The sequence below is a fragment of the Pollachius pollachius genome (assembly GCF_949987615.1).
Source record: "Pollachius pollachius genome assembly, chromosome: 13".
In the NCBI taxonomy this organism is placed as follows: domain Eukaryota; kingdom Metazoa; phylum Chordata; class Actinopteri; order Gadiformes; family Gadidae; genus Pollachius; species Pollachius pollachius.
The window spans coordinates 14,412,494-14,429,633 of NC_136946.1; the positions used below are offsets into that span (position 1 = coordinate 14,412,494).

The 17,140-nt window shown below is 42.6% G+C and overlaps 2 protein-coding genes across 2 annotated transcripts; one reads left to right on the plus strand and one right to left on the minus strand.

Moving 5' to 3' along the window:
• Positions 1–550: 550 nt before the first annotated feature.
• Positions 551–2,357, plus strand: dlx5a (distal-less homeobox 5a). The gene is made up of 3 exons (XM_079749163.1): positions 551–1,040; positions 1,454–1,638; positions 1,843–2,357. The coding sequence occupies exons 1-3, from the start codon at positions 683–685 to the stop codon at positions 2,158–2,160; spliced, it is 861 nt and encodes a 286-aa protein (XP_079605289.1). The 5' UTR covers positions 551–682; the 3' UTR covers positions 2,161–2,357.
• A 3,881-nt stretch (positions 2,358–6,238) lies between these two features.
• dlx6a (distal-less homeobox 6a) lies at positions 6,239–8,710 on the minus strand. The gene is made up of 3 exons (XM_079749934.1): positions 8,167–8,710; positions 7,397–7,590; positions 6,239–7,082 (listed from the first exon to the last, which is right to left on the minus strand). The coding sequence occupies exons 1-3, from the start codon at positions 8,471–8,473 to the stop codon at positions 6,843–6,845; spliced, it is 741 nt and encodes a 246-aa protein (XP_079606060.1). The 5' UTR covers positions 8,474–8,710; the 3' UTR covers positions 6,239–6,842.
• Positions 8,711–17,140: the final 8,430 nt, after the last annotated feature.

Below are 17,140 nucleotides of genomic sequence, written 5' to 3' on the forward strand. Positions count from 1 at the left end.
ATGCAGGATACTCGGGAGTACTTAAGGATAAATTATCAATAATAACATATAAGATGGGTTGGGGATAGAATTGCTGTTATATGCACATTGGCCTCGTGTTGTGTTTTTATAGGCCTATTGAAGATGCGAATGCTTAGATATGGGGCACTTATAAATTGTTCTGCATAAATGAATCATAGGTTTATAAAGAAAAATATTGTCTCGGGGGAGATGCATAGCTCTTGGTTTAAATGGCATTATTGAATTTATTCCTAATAATAATAATTAATAATATTATATTGTACCAGGGCCTAGGCTACTACAAACTACGCATGTATGTCATCCAATTCTGAATTATAATGTTGGCCTTTTATATAACGTTTAATATACTATTTATCGATAGGAGAGAAGTAGAAAAAAACATGACAATAGCCATGCAGTTTCCCCCTATAGGCAAACTGGGTGTTGCTGTTGTGTGCGCGCGCCTCGGCCAATGGAACCAGATCCTCCCCGCAGTGCGTAAGAGCGCAATTTAGGATTTAACCAAGTCTTTGCTGCGGGGCTGGTTGCAGTCTTCAACAGAGCCCGTCAGCGTGAGAGCCATCACAATGCCAGTGTAGTTTTCAAGCATCGGGGTTTAAACATATTTTTGGAGTCAGCCTTGTCTTGCCTTTTTGTAAAAACAACGCGGTGGTTCCGAACTATGACTGGAGTATTCGACCGAAAGATTTCGAGTGTCAAGCCTTCAGATTTTCAAAGCTCTTTTCAACTTTCCACCATGCATCACCCGTCTCAGGAATCTCCTACTTTACCCGAGTCCACGGCCACGGATTCTGGCTACTACAGTCCTGCGAGTGGAATTCCTCATGGCTATTGTTCGCCCAACTCGACTTCGTACGGGAAGCCTCTGAACGCCTACCAGTACCAGTACCATGGCGTCAACGGATCCGCTGGAAATTATACCGCGAAAGCCTACCCCGATTACAGCTCTTACACGACCTCCGCCTACCACCAGTACGCCGGAACTTACAGCAGAGTACAGCCCCAGCCGAGCCCGCAAGGTACGGTCCAGTTTTTTTTTAGAGATAGTCTTACGTCGCGATAATTTAACGTGATCTAACGCTCCTGTTTTTACTATTGAAACAAATCGTCTATTATTCCGTAGGCCTATCTTTATTTGATAAGATGTCTTCATTTGGTTTCGTTAAGCTTCAAAAAATAAAACTCTGAACAATGTGTTATGGATGAGACCGTAACAGAACGGTGTTATTTCAGTTGACACATTTCTTTCGAATTGAAATGAGAAACTAAGCCTTTCGATTTTTTTTAGCACAGCGCCTAATTAAATGCAAAACGTCATAGTTTGCGGCCAAAATAAAACCCAATTATTACCACCGATTCATGCTATAATTTAAACGAAGAGGCTTATTATTATTTATACGCGCGCTATAATAACAATGATGTTGTTTTACAGAAAAAGAAATCGCAGAGCCCGAGGTGAGGATGGTGAACGGCAAGCCCAAGAAGGTCCGAAAACCGCGCACCATCTACTCGAGCTTCCAGCTTGCGGCGCTGCAGAGGAGGTTCCAGAACACACAGTACCTCGCGCTGCCCGAGAGAGCCGAGCTCGCGGCGTCTCTGGGTCTCACACAAACACAGGTACGCGCCCTATAAAAAGAGGATCCCATTGTATTAGCAATCGTTGTTCATGTTTACTAATTTGTCACGACCCGTGCAGAACGTAAAGGCCTGTAATAAATAGGCCCTTTATTGTGTATTATAAGCACAGATGCTATGTTTTATGTTTTTCTACTTTTTAATATTCATCTTTTGTATTTTTATATCTCCCCATTTTTTGCCCAGGTCAAAATTTGGTTCCAGAATAAGAGATCGAAACTGAAGAAGATCATGAAAAACGGCGAGCTTCCCCCCGATCACAGCCCCAGCTCCAGCGACCCAATGGCCTGCAACTCTCCACAGTCCCCGGCCGTTTGGGACACACAGGTGGCCCCCAGGCCCCACAATTTACCGCTTCAGAACATCAACACGACGACATCTAGCTTTTTGGAGAATGCCGGGTCATGGTACACGTCTTCGGCCGGTGGGTCGATGAATTCTCATCTTCAGACCCCCAACTCATTACAGCACTCATTGGCTCTTGGAGCGGGGACGTTATACTGAATTTCTGATGTTCATTGAAATATTATTTTTTTTCCTTCTATGGGACTCATGTTAAATTTTCAGAGGAATATGCAATGTATTTGATTACAGTCATAGAGGAAACGTGTAAAATGTGTAAATGTGTGCATGTAATTTATTGCATTTTGGAAGACTATTAAACGTTTTAAATGGACAATGGATTAAACATTATGTATGCTAGTAATGACATTGTTGTAGTTTCTTGTTATTTTAAACCGCAATTAATTTTGACTGAATTTCATAATAAGAATTGATTTACAAGCCTGAGGTAATAATTGTGGCTATTAAATCTCATTCTCTTTCAACGAATCTGAGGAATAAATATAACTCTGAATCGGTTTCAATGTAAGAAGTAGATTAGAGAGTACATTCAATTAGCCAATGAATAAAAACAAAAAGGCCTGCCATGTTTATTGTTTAACAAAAGGTCACTTCAAAATTGTGAATGATTTGTAAATTTCACAAGACGCTAGTAAACATATTGATAGTGCCTAGCACTTGCCGATTGACTGGGCCTACTTAAAAACATCATTTTCTCGTATGCTGCACAAGTGTTCCCTACATTTAATAAGACGAGACTGCCATAATGTTGCATTATAACCTAAGCATCAACCAAATAAGCATACAACATTTCTAACACTTTGAAGATAAAAATAGTCACCTGTCGAAATATTTTTTTGTAACACATGATACTTTATTGAAACGTCTATGCCATTTAATATAGCTATACCTTCAAAATTGCGTTTTAATTACAAAGATATTTGGATTAATTTTAGCATAGCTTCCGATTAAAAGGCAAATATACTTTTTGTATTGGAAAAACAAAACATAGAATTATAAAAAACATTGTATTTGTATTATAAATATCTTTTTATTTGTATTAAAAGAAACACATTATTATTAATATCATTATTATTATTATTATTATTATTATTATTATTATTATTATTATTATTATTATAATTATACAGAAAGGGAAAAAACGAATAAGGAAAGAAAGAAAGATAGAGGAGAAAGAAAGAGGAGAAATATCCAAGTCTGGCTGCTGCAGGTCTTCTGCCGACATGTTCCCTTTGTGCCCCCTACAATTATTGCTTTGAATGGCAGAGAGGAGGCGAGGGGGCGGCCTGGAGATCTGAGACAATCCGCATTCCTGTGGGGGTAGACCGGCTCCAGAGCTGTGCCACTCCCGATTGCAGCCCACCTTCCGGGTAAAATAAAACCCTTCACATTTCACCACGTTAGCAACCAATACTATCAGTGCTGACACTGAGAAATAACTGAACACAATGCGAGCCATGTTCAAGCTTTAGGGCTGCGAAAATAAAATGCACTATGCCTGCGGACTGAGCAAATATGCTTTTACAAATTAAAAAGCCCCATCGCCCCTGCCCGATACACACACACACACACACACACGAACACAATAAACTCAAACGCACACGCACAAACAATCACACGCACAGAAGCACTCACGCACACTTACACCCACATACTCACGCACGCACACACACACACACACACACACACGCACACACACACACACACACACACACACACACACAAACACACGCACACACACACACACACACACACACACACACACACACAAACACACACACACACACACACAAACACACACATGAGACTGACCCCGGTGCTCATTTCCAACTGACTATTATCTTCCTCAGACTTGAGCAGTTTCTAAGAATATGTTTAGGGGTCAATGTTAGAACTTTTCTATAAGTAGCCTATATTGTCCAGCGTTTTGTGTAATATGTAAAGGTATATAAACAAACGTTGATTCTCCTGGCTGAAAGCAATCATTCAAAACACAAGCGGGCACCCGCCTTCACGCGGTCTTCTCTTCCATGAAAATATCACAAATACACGCACATAAGCTCACGAATTGACGCACTTCCAAACGAGCGCTCACACACACACACACACACACACACACACACACACACACACACACACACACACACACACACACACGCATACACATGTGCGCATAAAACACCAGTGCCATTATATCGAGGGCCCCCGATTATTTCCAACCGAACATTTTCCACTCAGCTAGTTCCCCTTGCAAATCGAGTCTAAATAATGACAGTTAGCTTTACTGGACAGCTTCAACTGTAACACTCCACAATAATTATTCTCCAGGATTAGGCCCCATTATCATAATCTGGACATTGACAATTATCTATAATTTGCAAAGATGCGCTTGGTTCTTGATTGCAGAGGGGTTTTTTTCCAAGCTCGCCATCACTAAACAGTGACAGTAATAACAGCTAATTTTGCAGGCAATATATAAGAGCTACCGGGGTGTGCAAACACTCTCACACCTGGATTTGCTTATTCAACCAGGAGCAGTAAAACTGCACCATCGCCGGTGCCGTCTCCAGCCTCTGGTCTTGTCTGTTTTAGAGAAACGCGGCAAGGTAAGGACCACAATATATTTTATATTCGGTTAGATGTTGACATAGATGATGTGGCCGTTTAGGCTGAAGTAGTCCTTTAGCTGCTAATTTTACACACGTTTTTAAAGGAAGGTAATAGGTATTGTACGATATTACTCCCGCAAATTAAATTCCTCTAGGATGTGAATTGTAGGCCTATTTGAATGAGGGAAACAAAAAGGAACCACCGTGGGATTTTGCTTTGCAATGTCTCTTGGATTACACTAACAGACAGCTCTAAAAATATATATCTGAAGACAAATGTGATAGCCACTAAGGTTTGTAGACAAATCGCTGGTTACTGCACTATATCAGTGATTCCTGCTGGGACCACACAGACCACCTTGTGCTGACAAACGTCCCACCCTGAAATCCTCTTCCTTTCTCTGTAGTCACCCCCCCCTCCCCCCACATCCCTCCCTCTCTCTCTCTCTCTCTCTCTCTCTCTCTCTCTCTCTCTCTCTCTCTCTCTCTCTCTGTCTCTCTCTCTCTTTCTCTCTCTCTCTGTCTCTCTCTCTCTTTCTTCCTATCTCCTTCTATGTCTATGTCTGTCCATCTTCTCTCAGCCCCCCTCCTTTTCTCTCTCTTTCTTTATTTTTCTATTCCTCTCTTATCCATATAATCTTGCTATCTATATAACATATCGACATATTTATCATCAAGAAAAACAGAGGCTATTGGAGGTTTATTGTTTTCTATCAGGGCAGGGATTTCGTATTGTATTCTTTCGTAGAAAACGAATGCAAACTGCAAGGAAATAGGCTTTAGTGGAGAATTGAAGAAGACGGTGCCCAGGTATATGTGCGCTATGCATCTTCCATTTGACAGCTGCAAGAAACTTTTCAACGTTGTAATTTCAGATAATACTCCAAGCATTAATTCCTCTCAGCAATTTGTGTATGAATAACCGAATAATTTCCTCTTTTGTTCCGTCTCTGCTACCTAAAATCCAAATAAAAATGCCTTTTAGTATTAAAAGTGGTAGAAAATTACAGGTAATTATCTTCGACGGTAAAAACGCTGTAATCAGCGGGCTACATCAAAAATTACCCTAATTATGCCTGCATTTATGAGAACGAAAAAAAAACCTCACTTGGATAAAACCCACAAATTGTCCCAAATATCTCCTTCATATTGAACGGGACTGCAGCTGGAGGCTTTGTTCAACATTGATCCTGTGGAGCTTGGCATTTAACGGCTTGCATTAGGACAGAGAGAGAGGAGAAACATTTTGTCAATACTTCTAATAATTGGGGCTGAAATTACAAGATAAGATGGACCTGAAGAGAATGTCTTTGGGGATGAAGGTATAGAAGAGGTCTACAGGGTGAGTTAATTTCCTGTGGTGCTCTTTGTGTTTCGTATAGCTTATCTATGCGGTGGCTTTTGGCGTTTAAAGTGCCTACCGCAGGGTAACAGGGCTGTGCACGACAGTGTTATAGTCTAATATTGGCTGGTAGTCTGCTGTTAGAGAAATTCTGCTTCCAGGCCTATTTGAGGTTAGTCGGGGCAGGCTATGGTAGGTATACAACAAATAATAATCCACATTTTTCTTTTTTGTTAAATGACAGAACAGACAACGGTTTATAGAGTCATGGTTTACTCAATTCGACAAAACAATAAAAAGTGTATGTACAAATAAAATTGCAGGTTATATTTACAGACACGCAAATTGCTTGGATTTTTGCATGTTCAAGAAAAAGACAACCAAACAGCAGATAGGAGCAGTCCTTCATAAATCACGGCCATGGATTTCCGAGCGCGGCAGCGGGTGCGCGCACGAGCGTGCGCGTGTTTTTGTACGCGTGCATGTGTGTGTGTGTGTGTGTGTGTGTGTGTGTGTGTGTGTGTGTGTGTGTGTAAATGCAGTCTTTGACCAAACTGGTTTAAAAATGTCACTCGAAATTCGGTCTATCGACAAGTCAGATGTTGATGATGATGTATATGAAAGCATATCAAAGCATGGCTCGTGGAAGGCCATGTTTATTTTGAATAGCAAATTCCGGTTATTGTGATGTATCACCGTGGCCCCGCACATCCATCAGAGAAGTGGAGCCGTGGCCAGGCCGTAGATGTATCTCCTCTATGCAGGCAATCATTCAGTCTGCGAGGCTGACGGACATTAATCGTGCGAGTGAAACTGATAAGGAATCTGACGGCCCCTGGGCCAGCTCCTCCTGTCCCGCTCCCGTGGTCTATCTATCTCTGCATTGAATCTTGGTGAGGGGACGAGTACCAGTGAGGATAGCCCGGCATGTAGCTGTTGGCCGGCATGTTTACTCCTTTGGAGGACCCCGTGACGTCCCATATCGGAGGGATGGTGGGAGAGCGCGGCGAGAGGGCGATGGATCCCGGCATGGGGTCACTCTCGTGCGGGTTGCCACCTTGCTTCAGTAGTTTCTTGAACTTCGACCTTTTATTTTGAAACCAAATCTTCACCTAAAGCAGAGGATGTAGAATGCAATTAGTGGACATTTATGTAAGATCTTCTCAAACCAATGAATCATCATCCACACCACAAAAGCACAATACAACAACAAAAACAACAATTATTATGATAATAATGATAATAATAATAGTGATAATAATAATAATCGTAATAATAAGACAATAATAATAAAATAAAAATAAAAATAATAATACAATGTGTTAACCCAATAGGATATACATAATATAAATGCCTATTTCAAATGGAACTTTCAAATTTGATATTGTAACATCATGTTTAGTGTGTGTTTTTTGTGGTTGAATACCTGTGTTTGCGTTAGTCCAAGCGAGGCCGCCAGCTCCGCCCGCTCTGGCAGCGCCAGGTACTGGGTCTGTTGGAAACGGTGGTTCAGTGCTTGCAACTGTAAACTGGAATAAATGGTCCGGGGCTTGCGGATCTTCTTGCCTTTCCCGTTGAAGCGAATTTCCCCATTTTCAATCACCGTCGTCTTCTGCTGCTCTGCAACAAAAAAGCACGGGAAATGTTATGAATCAGGATAGCGGTTCGTTTGAGCAGAAACAATTTCCAATGGTGGAGAAAAAAAAAGTGAAGCCTATAAAAATCAATGTACTCCTATAAAGATTGACACCTCAAACTGTTTAATACACGCCGGCTCTGTCATAGTTAGGATATTGCTCGTAATGGCATGTCAATTAAATGCTAATTACAACTTTCAAGCAGACTGCCTAATTCCACGAATAGTTTGTTAGGATTCCACGGTTGTGATTACACCCCGGGCATAAAATGGTTTTGTGGGAACTGGGAGGGAGGGGGGGGGGGGTGTTATGGTTAAGCAGAACGGGGCAGCAGCAGCAGCACAACGATAACAACGCGGAACAATAAAACACCAAAATGTATCCATCATCTCGTTCCCTTTCCACTTGAAGGTGCACCTTCAGGGGATTGGGGGAAAAATCGCGAGTTTTGTGTTTTTTAACCGCGGCTGAAACCACACATAAAAAGATGAAGCATTCGGTTTGCACGTCGTTGGTAAAAAAAAAAAAAGAAAGAGGAAAGAAAAGGCTGTCGTCTTACCTGTGCCGTCCAACCTCGACTGTCCCCCCGTGTTGTTATAAGACGGCAAATAGGGGCTGTGGTGCGAATGGCTCACGTAGGAATAGGGTAACGACCTGTTGTACGAGTTGGTCCCGGGGTACGGGGAGTTGTCGTGCTGCGGGTGGTGAGGGTGCGAGCCCGAGTGGAGACAGTGCAGCGGGTAGTGGCTGGCGGCCATCGACGGGGAGCTCTGCTGTGAGTGAGACTGCTGACCAAACTCCATGAAAGCAGACTTGGACGAGTCCTGGGCTTCCAGACCGTCAGCCATCGTAGTCATGGTCATCATCAAATTTTCTAGCCTTGAGAGCACTCACCCCCTCTTCTCAAGTCCAAATCGGTTTTTCTCTCTCTCGCTGCGCCGTTATCGCTCCCTCTCCACGGCGAGGAGATATTCTCCTATTAACACCCAGCTTTTTTCTTCTCCCGTAATATTCTCATTCAATGTAGCGGAAGGTGGGTATAAGTTAAGGTAGGAGATTTTTAAGGTGGTTTCTGTTAAAAAAAAAATTGGAGCCCTCGCTTTCAGACAGATGCAGACACTACAAGTAAAAATGGTTTGTCTCCAAAGGGCAGCGCCTTCCGATTGGTCACTCAACCCAACGTCATCAGTGTTCTCTGTGCTTCACGGAGACTTCGGTTTGGAGTTAACCCACCTTACCAGCTCCCACCGCAGCCGCAGCTTACGGGGTGAAATAATACATGGCGGGAGAGAGACTGCATGCACTGACAAGCACGCGCTCTTCTAATCTCGTAAAAAAAACAGCTCTTCGAGAATCAACCAAGTCGATTTGGTGTGTTTTTTTCTTTTTTACGCGCGAACCCTTAAATTACGGACGATGCGCAACACGGTGTGCGCTTGGGAATTAGCCCTAATGAGCGCGCGTCCAACACACACACACACACACACACACAAACACACACACACACACACACACACACACACACACACACACACACACACACACACACACACCTTCCTCCCTGCCAGAGTATTTAGAGAGGTTTTCGAGGCTTTTTTGCGCGCACATGATTAAGTGTGATCAGACAATTCAAGATACTACAGCACGTGACACATCAAATAACAATGCGCCCTGGGGACAATAGTTTATTTTCCAGTTAGAGAGAGAAGGGGGAGGGGGGGGGGGGGGGGTTATCGCTTTAACGTGACAGTCTCAATTGCAATATGAGGCCACACACACACACACACACACACACACACACACACACACACACACACACACACACACACACACACACACACACACACACACACACACACACACACACACACTTCGATACGAAATTATAATTATAGCCCTACTTTGCGTATTAACTTGTAGCCTATTCTCAAATCAGGAACCCCGTTAGTTTATTAGTGCAATGTGTATTGAAACCATACGCCTCAAGACATTTTTACCCGTGTCAATGAAACATAATAGTCCTCTCAATTAAGTTGCTCGCTCAACTTCTATTGGCTACAAAATGTAGCTATAAAAATAATAAAATTGTGAACAATTTGCCTCTAATGATTATGGACATGGTTTATTTTGAAGGGTAGAATAAAATTGCATATAGCATAAATTATCCCCTAATTACTACTGTGTCCTTTCAATTATCCTCTTATCAAAAATGGTTGCCTAAATGAAGCATTTAGCTTCAATTTTCTCTATTTCTGTAACAGGAACTTGCTAGCCTACTGCTATTATCGCCAACCACGCTTGTTATTTACTTGGCGGTATTTAAATGTGTACAACCTGGTGGAATTATCATTTTGCAGCCGTGGTCGAGAAGGGAACACTGGAGCGGTTACACAGAGATGACGATGAAACACTATCCTATATTTATATCGCTTTTTCCAAGATTAGAAATATTTCATCAACGGGAGACACAGGTAAGAATTTGGATTTATTTTTGCGTTTAGTTTCCTGTAGACCTCATTATATTAAATAGTTGATGCAACTGGAGTATCAGGTGGTTTAGGACAACTAATGATTTTTGCACACCTTGGGTCACCCCTCGCTGGTCTTAAGTCAATTCCTCAGCCCCCTGTTCCACTTTGACACGCAGAGAAGAAACCAGATCCGTTACCTTTTTTCTAATCGTCTCTGAGTGAGTGATACTACAGAGCTGCAGCCTATATAAGCACGTATAGGTCGCCTGCGTCCCCGTAGGCCTACTGCACCGGAACCATTTGTAAGGATGACATTTTCCTTATTCAGACCACAGGGCCACGTACACCAGCTTCAACACCTTTGGACATTGGGCACAAAATGATACATGTGGCTCCTGAGGAGGGGGGAGGGGGGGGGGGAGGGGGTATTTACGCACATGACGTCGCCGGGCCTGTTTGAGTGTTGATGAGTTATTAGACCAAATGACTTCCTACAGAACCGATATGAAAAAAATAAGAATATTGCAGGCTATAGGCCTACCACTGTTAGGAAAAGACTATTGATGCATTATCTGGCATGGAGTAAGTTTATGAAAATAATATAAATGGCATCTTAAAGAAGATGTATCCTATCGTATACATTAAGCAATCATTAAAGATATCCACAATTATGTTTTACGCACGACGTTTTGTGCGGCAGTTTGACGAATTATATTGCACGGTTGCAAATGATTTCAATCCCAAAATGGAAACCGTTAAGCTACACATTTATAAATCATATTGCCCGTATTGACCTTCAGCAAAATCAATGTCTTCGGGAGTTTAACCGAAGTGGTCTTTATTTTCAGCTGTCCTATAACGCTGATGAATGACCATTTAAAATCACTTGATGGTCAGGTCCCGGGTTTTCCCTGACGCGCACAGCGTATAGGACCCCAGAGTACGTGTAGCCTTCTCCTCAGCCGTAGCGTTATTCTAACGTTATTAAGTCACACAATGCATTTAATAACGACGAATCTCAGAGGACAGCCTAGCCCCAAACGAACTAACTTCAACGCTCAATTACCCCTGTGTGGCCATGCATGTGCAACATTAATGGAAGACAGACATCTCCCGACATGCCATAAACACGACGGCGTTATCCATGTCTTTTTTTTTTTAATATATATTGTGTTAGTGAATGTGAAAAGCGCAACAAGCAAGAGAAACGCCGCGACACGGCGGCACGTCTGGTTAGGTCTGCGCGCCATATGTTGAAGAACACACTGCCAACAGCAGCAGTGCGTCCCTCTGCACGACTCGGTTCCGCACGCCCGTTGCCTGCGTTCGACACATGCATGCGGTGTATCCTTCTGACACCTATTAACTTGCATGCATGAAAAAAAAGCCTAAACAGCCTACGACTGCAAGACGCTGATACTCAGCATCTCCGGCGCTTTATAGCAGCCTCGCAGTCTCAACTGTCATTGCAGTTGGAGGCTGCGATTCGAGGCAGAGTGAAATATGTTGCACCACCCCCCCCCTCCCCCATCCTCCTCCAGTCTCCAGCACCAACCACCCCAGAGCCCACGGCCAACTACACAGACAGCCAGGCGTCGACGCGCTATCCACCGCTGCAGTATGAAGGAGGGGGGGGGGGGGGGGGGGGGGGGGGGCTATGAGAGCCGAGAGCTGCAGATGCACGGCTGTCACCAGTACAACACCAGGCTCATTGTCGTTTGGAAATCAGAAGAGACGCGCCGTTCGTCGCCGTCCCCCTCCTGAAGATCTCAGAGCCGACTCGGCTATGCGCTAAAAAGGCACAACCGCAAATGGAATTACATAGGCTTAGATGGTCAATTATTTTTTATAATAAGCCAACCTGCAGAAATTGTAGTAATTATAAAACCAGTAGCCGCTGTACGAACTAAAATATGCATGGACATTTAAGTTTCATTAAACATAATGCATATTGCGAATAAAGCGCAATATAGCTGTTGGTAATGGAGGGATTACTAAACGAATCAATAGCGTTTCCACGTCCTCAACGTTTTGGTTTTAAATTGATTGAATTCAAGCCCACCCAAGCCCACCTGGAGGAGTCCCACCCCGTCCATCATCAGGACTGATTGTCTCTCCTCGCCGTCTCCAAACACATTTGATTCGCGGGAACCAAACAGCCTTAAATGTTGACTGATCACATTGAAATGGAGAATTAAGGAGTTTTTTTTTTTTCGGTCTGCTTCGGAGATCATTGAAATACAAACCAACATGCTCTAAGGGTTATATAACCGAGGCCGTAGCCACAAATGGGGATACGAAATGATGTATTACGCTATTATTTGAACCCTATAATGGGATCAAATCACATTATTGTTGTGCCTTATCCCTTTTGGCTGTAATGTTAACCAATGTAGGGCAAATGAAAGGCAATTGCTATAAAATATACTCACAATATATATACAGTATATATACAGTATATATATATATATATATATATATATATATATATAAATATATATAATATATCTATCTATCAGTAATTGTTTTCCTCGCTGAAATCAGAGCATGGAGGTGTGTGTTGCGGGACCCTGTGGGCCAGTTCCTCCGGGGACCTAATACGCGACATTATGAGGTCTGACAGCACAGTGGTCGGTCTTGAAGGAGAGGATTTTGTTGGTGGATGACAGACAGGAAGGCCAGCAATCATGGGGCCTTTTCTTTTTCCCTTTTTTCCTTTTTTTTCTTTTTTATCAGAATGTACTGTTCGATGCCGTTTATCCCTGATGATAGAAAATTGCTCTGTTGCCAGGACGCTGCCGCCGAAATAGAGGGCAGGAGCAACATTTCCATTTTCCAGTTTGAAAGCCATTGAAATGAATTAGCAAAAAGCAGAAAAAAACAGAAAGAGTCCCGTTGTAAACAAAGGGGAACAAACAAAGATCCCATTTTCTTCTGGAACCCGCCCTTCTGCTTCTGTTTTCTGTGTTTTGAGCACAGAGTGGTTTTACTTCATATTATTAGCTCCTTATTTAGTCACAGGACCAGATCCTTCTTTAAAAAGGATCATTTTCCTTCCTCCTGAAATAATTAGACTGCTTTTTTTCATGAATAAGCCTATAGACCAAATCCGGGAAAACCACAAATTGCTTGAAAACAAGTGGCAGTCAATAACTCTGTAAATAAATGTAAAAAAAACCTGGCCTACATTAATTTTTAGAGGCATAAAGGCTAACCGATGTAAACCGTAACACAGTTGAAATAGTAAGCAATACCGGGCCCTGTCCATGTTTAAATAACATAAAATTGGTCCCATGTGCACAGAGGGTTTCAATCTATGTCATACAGATGCGGAACAATGTGTAAAAGGGCTCTGACGATAGGAAAAAGGCTTGTATAATATGGTTAAACATATAAGCTAATATCCATAATTGGCCTACTACAATAGCTACATATTAAAAATGATATCATAGCCTACATGTTAAAAATATTATTATCATTGAATTGGTATGCCGGATAGAGTTGTAGATAATAACAAAAATAATAATAATGATTATTATTTATTATTAATACAAATCATTATTAGATAGATATATTTTATTAATTAGAATTAGGATGATTAAGATTATAATTATTATTTATCCGTTAAATCAATAAGGTATTAGTTTTGTATTGTTTCTAGTAATAATGTTTTGATTTGGTTGTAATTATTATTTGAGTCATCCTCATTAGATCGGGCGGACGTGCGTCACACGATGTGCTGCATCTCCGAATGTTGTTGTGGTGGGACTATGGTCTAATAGGCTATGCTGTTCGTTTTTAAGCAGTCAGGCTTGTCATTTCTTGGGGTTTATGAGCAGTGGAGGTCCTGCATGCGCTAAAGCCCAATTGGCCCAACAGAAGCATTGGTTGAAACAGGCCCTACACCAACAGGCTCATGTAAAGCCTTGTTGTAAATGCATTACACGTTAGTATCAGGCTGAATTAATGGGCTAATGACCAATTGGTGTCTAATGAATCACAATGATACGTTGAGGTTAATAGCCTAGGCTTTTTTCTTACACGTAATCCTATATCCATATTTTGAGAAACTCATATTCCTACGGCTACAACAATATAAATTCGGCCCATTACAAAGGTTCACATTTTATTATAGGTCGACATATATATAAATAATTGCCTAGGAGTCAAGACATTGATAAATGTCCCTTCCAAATATAGGTCTAGAAAATGTATAGGTCCATTGCAGCCAATGTTCAACTTTATTCTAAACTACAATTGTAAATATATAAATATCTATATATGTGGACAATTTTCATTCTTCCACACACAAACCGTGCATCTAAATCAAACCGTTTGGATCGGTACAGAACTAGAAAAAAACAGAAATAGGCCTATGTATGTGTGTGTGTGTGTGTGTGTGTGTGTGTGTGTGTGTGTGTGTGTGTGTGTGTGTGTGCCCGCGCCCGCGCGTCCCAACACGAGTTCTCTAAAGCAGCCAGGGATGTACTGGGAAGTGGCGGCACACAATGGCCAACACTGCCCGAACAAAACAAATGAAAGGTGATATTTAAGAGTGCAAGCTGAAGGGAAGCAGAAAAAAAAAAGAACAGAAAAAAGTCACACCTGGCCGAAAGCTGTGCGGTGCGAGGAATTGTCTCGTTCCGTGGGCGCTACTCAGGTTCTCGTGCGTCTTGGTGCTCAGTGCAGGCCATTGTGTGCTGCACCTTAAAACACACCCACCTGAAACCACATTTTAAAGTCACCTTTGAAAAAATAAAAATCCACTTATTGTTGTCTTCGTTCATACACGTACACTTGGGAACATTCAATAAGTTTGCCTTGCTTATTATTATGAGCCTATTATTTATAAGTTGCTCCATGTCACATTTGTTATAGTCTTGATGGGATATTTGTGTTTTGTATTTTGGAATGCAGATGGCAATGGAAAGAGGAGAAAGGGGTTGAGCAAACCTCTGAAAAGGCTATATTTCAAATAGGCCTATAGGCTTTATAACTGACACATTTGATCTGGTTAAACAAATAGAGTTGTGCACTATTTTGATTTTCAATACCAAAAACAGCTTTCCTTGTAGAAGCAGTTAAAGTTTGAATTGGGAAAACTGGCGTTTATTTTGTTTAATAGAAGAGTGCAAGACGGTAAAAAGAAAAGAAAGATTCAAGTTGTGCAGGCCGTGGTCATGGTGGTGGAGGTTAACCCATGAGCAAGGCACCACAAGCAAAATGCTCGACCACAAGTGGTCAACTTTCAACTCCTGCCTGTCTTAAATTCCAATGATTTTATTAATGTGGAATATCATGAAGTCAATCATAAAATACACCTTATTTGGAGTGTGGTAGTGGTTTCTGTGCCCTCAAACCTAGATATTAATACACAGGTAATTAAACACTAGGATATTTGTTGGTTCTGACAACAACCACAATCATCTATGCATTATGGCAAAACGTAGTCATTGATAATTGTCGAACTATTTCAGTCACACATTTGTGTATGCAACCTATTCTTTGACTTATGAGCAAGCATCAAAATGAAGTGTAATACTTACTTTCTAAACTTAGAGTTAATCAGATCACACATGTCTATCTAATGATTCCATAATAATTTCCTTGTTTTCTAAAAGAAAAACCCTTTTAGGTCTGTTTTAATTTAGTCACAAAATACCAATCTCAGAGGTTCTTACAATTGTTTGGCCGAAAACAGGCAGGCAATTATTGTGATGATTACCCTTGGAGATGCATTTCAGCTCACCTGATGCGTCACTCCATCAGAGAGACGGAAGAGGTGGTTAGAAAACTACTTACAAGCTTAATTTATTTGCATTCATATGAGTTTTGAATTCCTGGGCTGCTAATTGTCCTGCCCCCACGGTGCCCACACATAAGTTTCAAAACACAAACTAAGTGGAAATCAAATAAAGACATTTCTTTTGTTTTGTTTTTGTCTGTGGTGCAAAACTCTGATATCGCCGTGCTCTGGCTCTATTGCTCGATTCCAAACGATGTACACATCATCGGTTTAATCTGCCTTCAGTGGTAAGCACAGGATCATTTAAAATCAAAGCCAAAAGACGGTAAGTAGTGGGCTACAGTCACTATCGCCGTAATGCAACACAATAACTATAATCAACAAAAACCAAGAGGGTAAATAATGCATCGATGGAAGTATATATTTATATAAACCCTTGTTTCCTCCCTCCCCACCTCTGTTTCCCCTCTGCCATCCGCCTCCCCCCTCCCTCCCCTCTCCATCCCTGAGGAGACACCTGACCCCCCCCCATGTTTCCCCTTCTCTCCTCTCCTCTGACCAGCCTCTTCATACCCACTCTGCCTCCCCTCCACCCTTCTCCTCAACCTCTCCCCGCTCTACTCATCCCTATACACCCCCCTCCCCTCCTGCCAGCCCCCCACCTTGCCACTGTCATCACCCGTCACCCCCCGTACACCCCCCCCCAACCCCACAACCACCACCCCCCACCTTCTGCATCCTCTCCCTTCTCTGCTCGCCTGTCTCCCTTCACATGCCGCTATACCCCCCCCCCCCCCCCCCCAGCGCATCCCATCTCCTCTCCCCCTTCCCCCCACCTTCACCGTACCCCTGGCAACGTCACCCCACCTCCTACTCGTCCCCCCCCGCCTTCCACCATCACCCCCCCCCCCCCCCACCCCCCCCCATTCCTCCACCTCCTCCACCTCCGTTGTCCTCTCCACCCCCGCCCCCCCCCCCCCCCTCTCCCTTGGTTGGTTTCCACAGCTGTGGTGAGTGAGTGGGGGCCGATGACCGGAGAATTGCCCCCTGGGAGAGCGCTGAGCCATCCTGGTGCTATTAGGCTGGTGGCTAATAATAGGTGTTTCAGACCGAGGGGAGATCAATCAGGGGGTGGAATCATGGGGAATGTTCGGAGCAGCGCTTTTTACACATCGGCCCAGATGGATGAAATTACACTTGTCAGTTTTTAGTTGCATTACTCCCAAATTGGTTGTCTACTCTTTTTTTCTCCTTCTCCTTCTCTACACACCACCGCCACCACTACCAACTACACCACCCCTTCCCCTTCCCCTTCC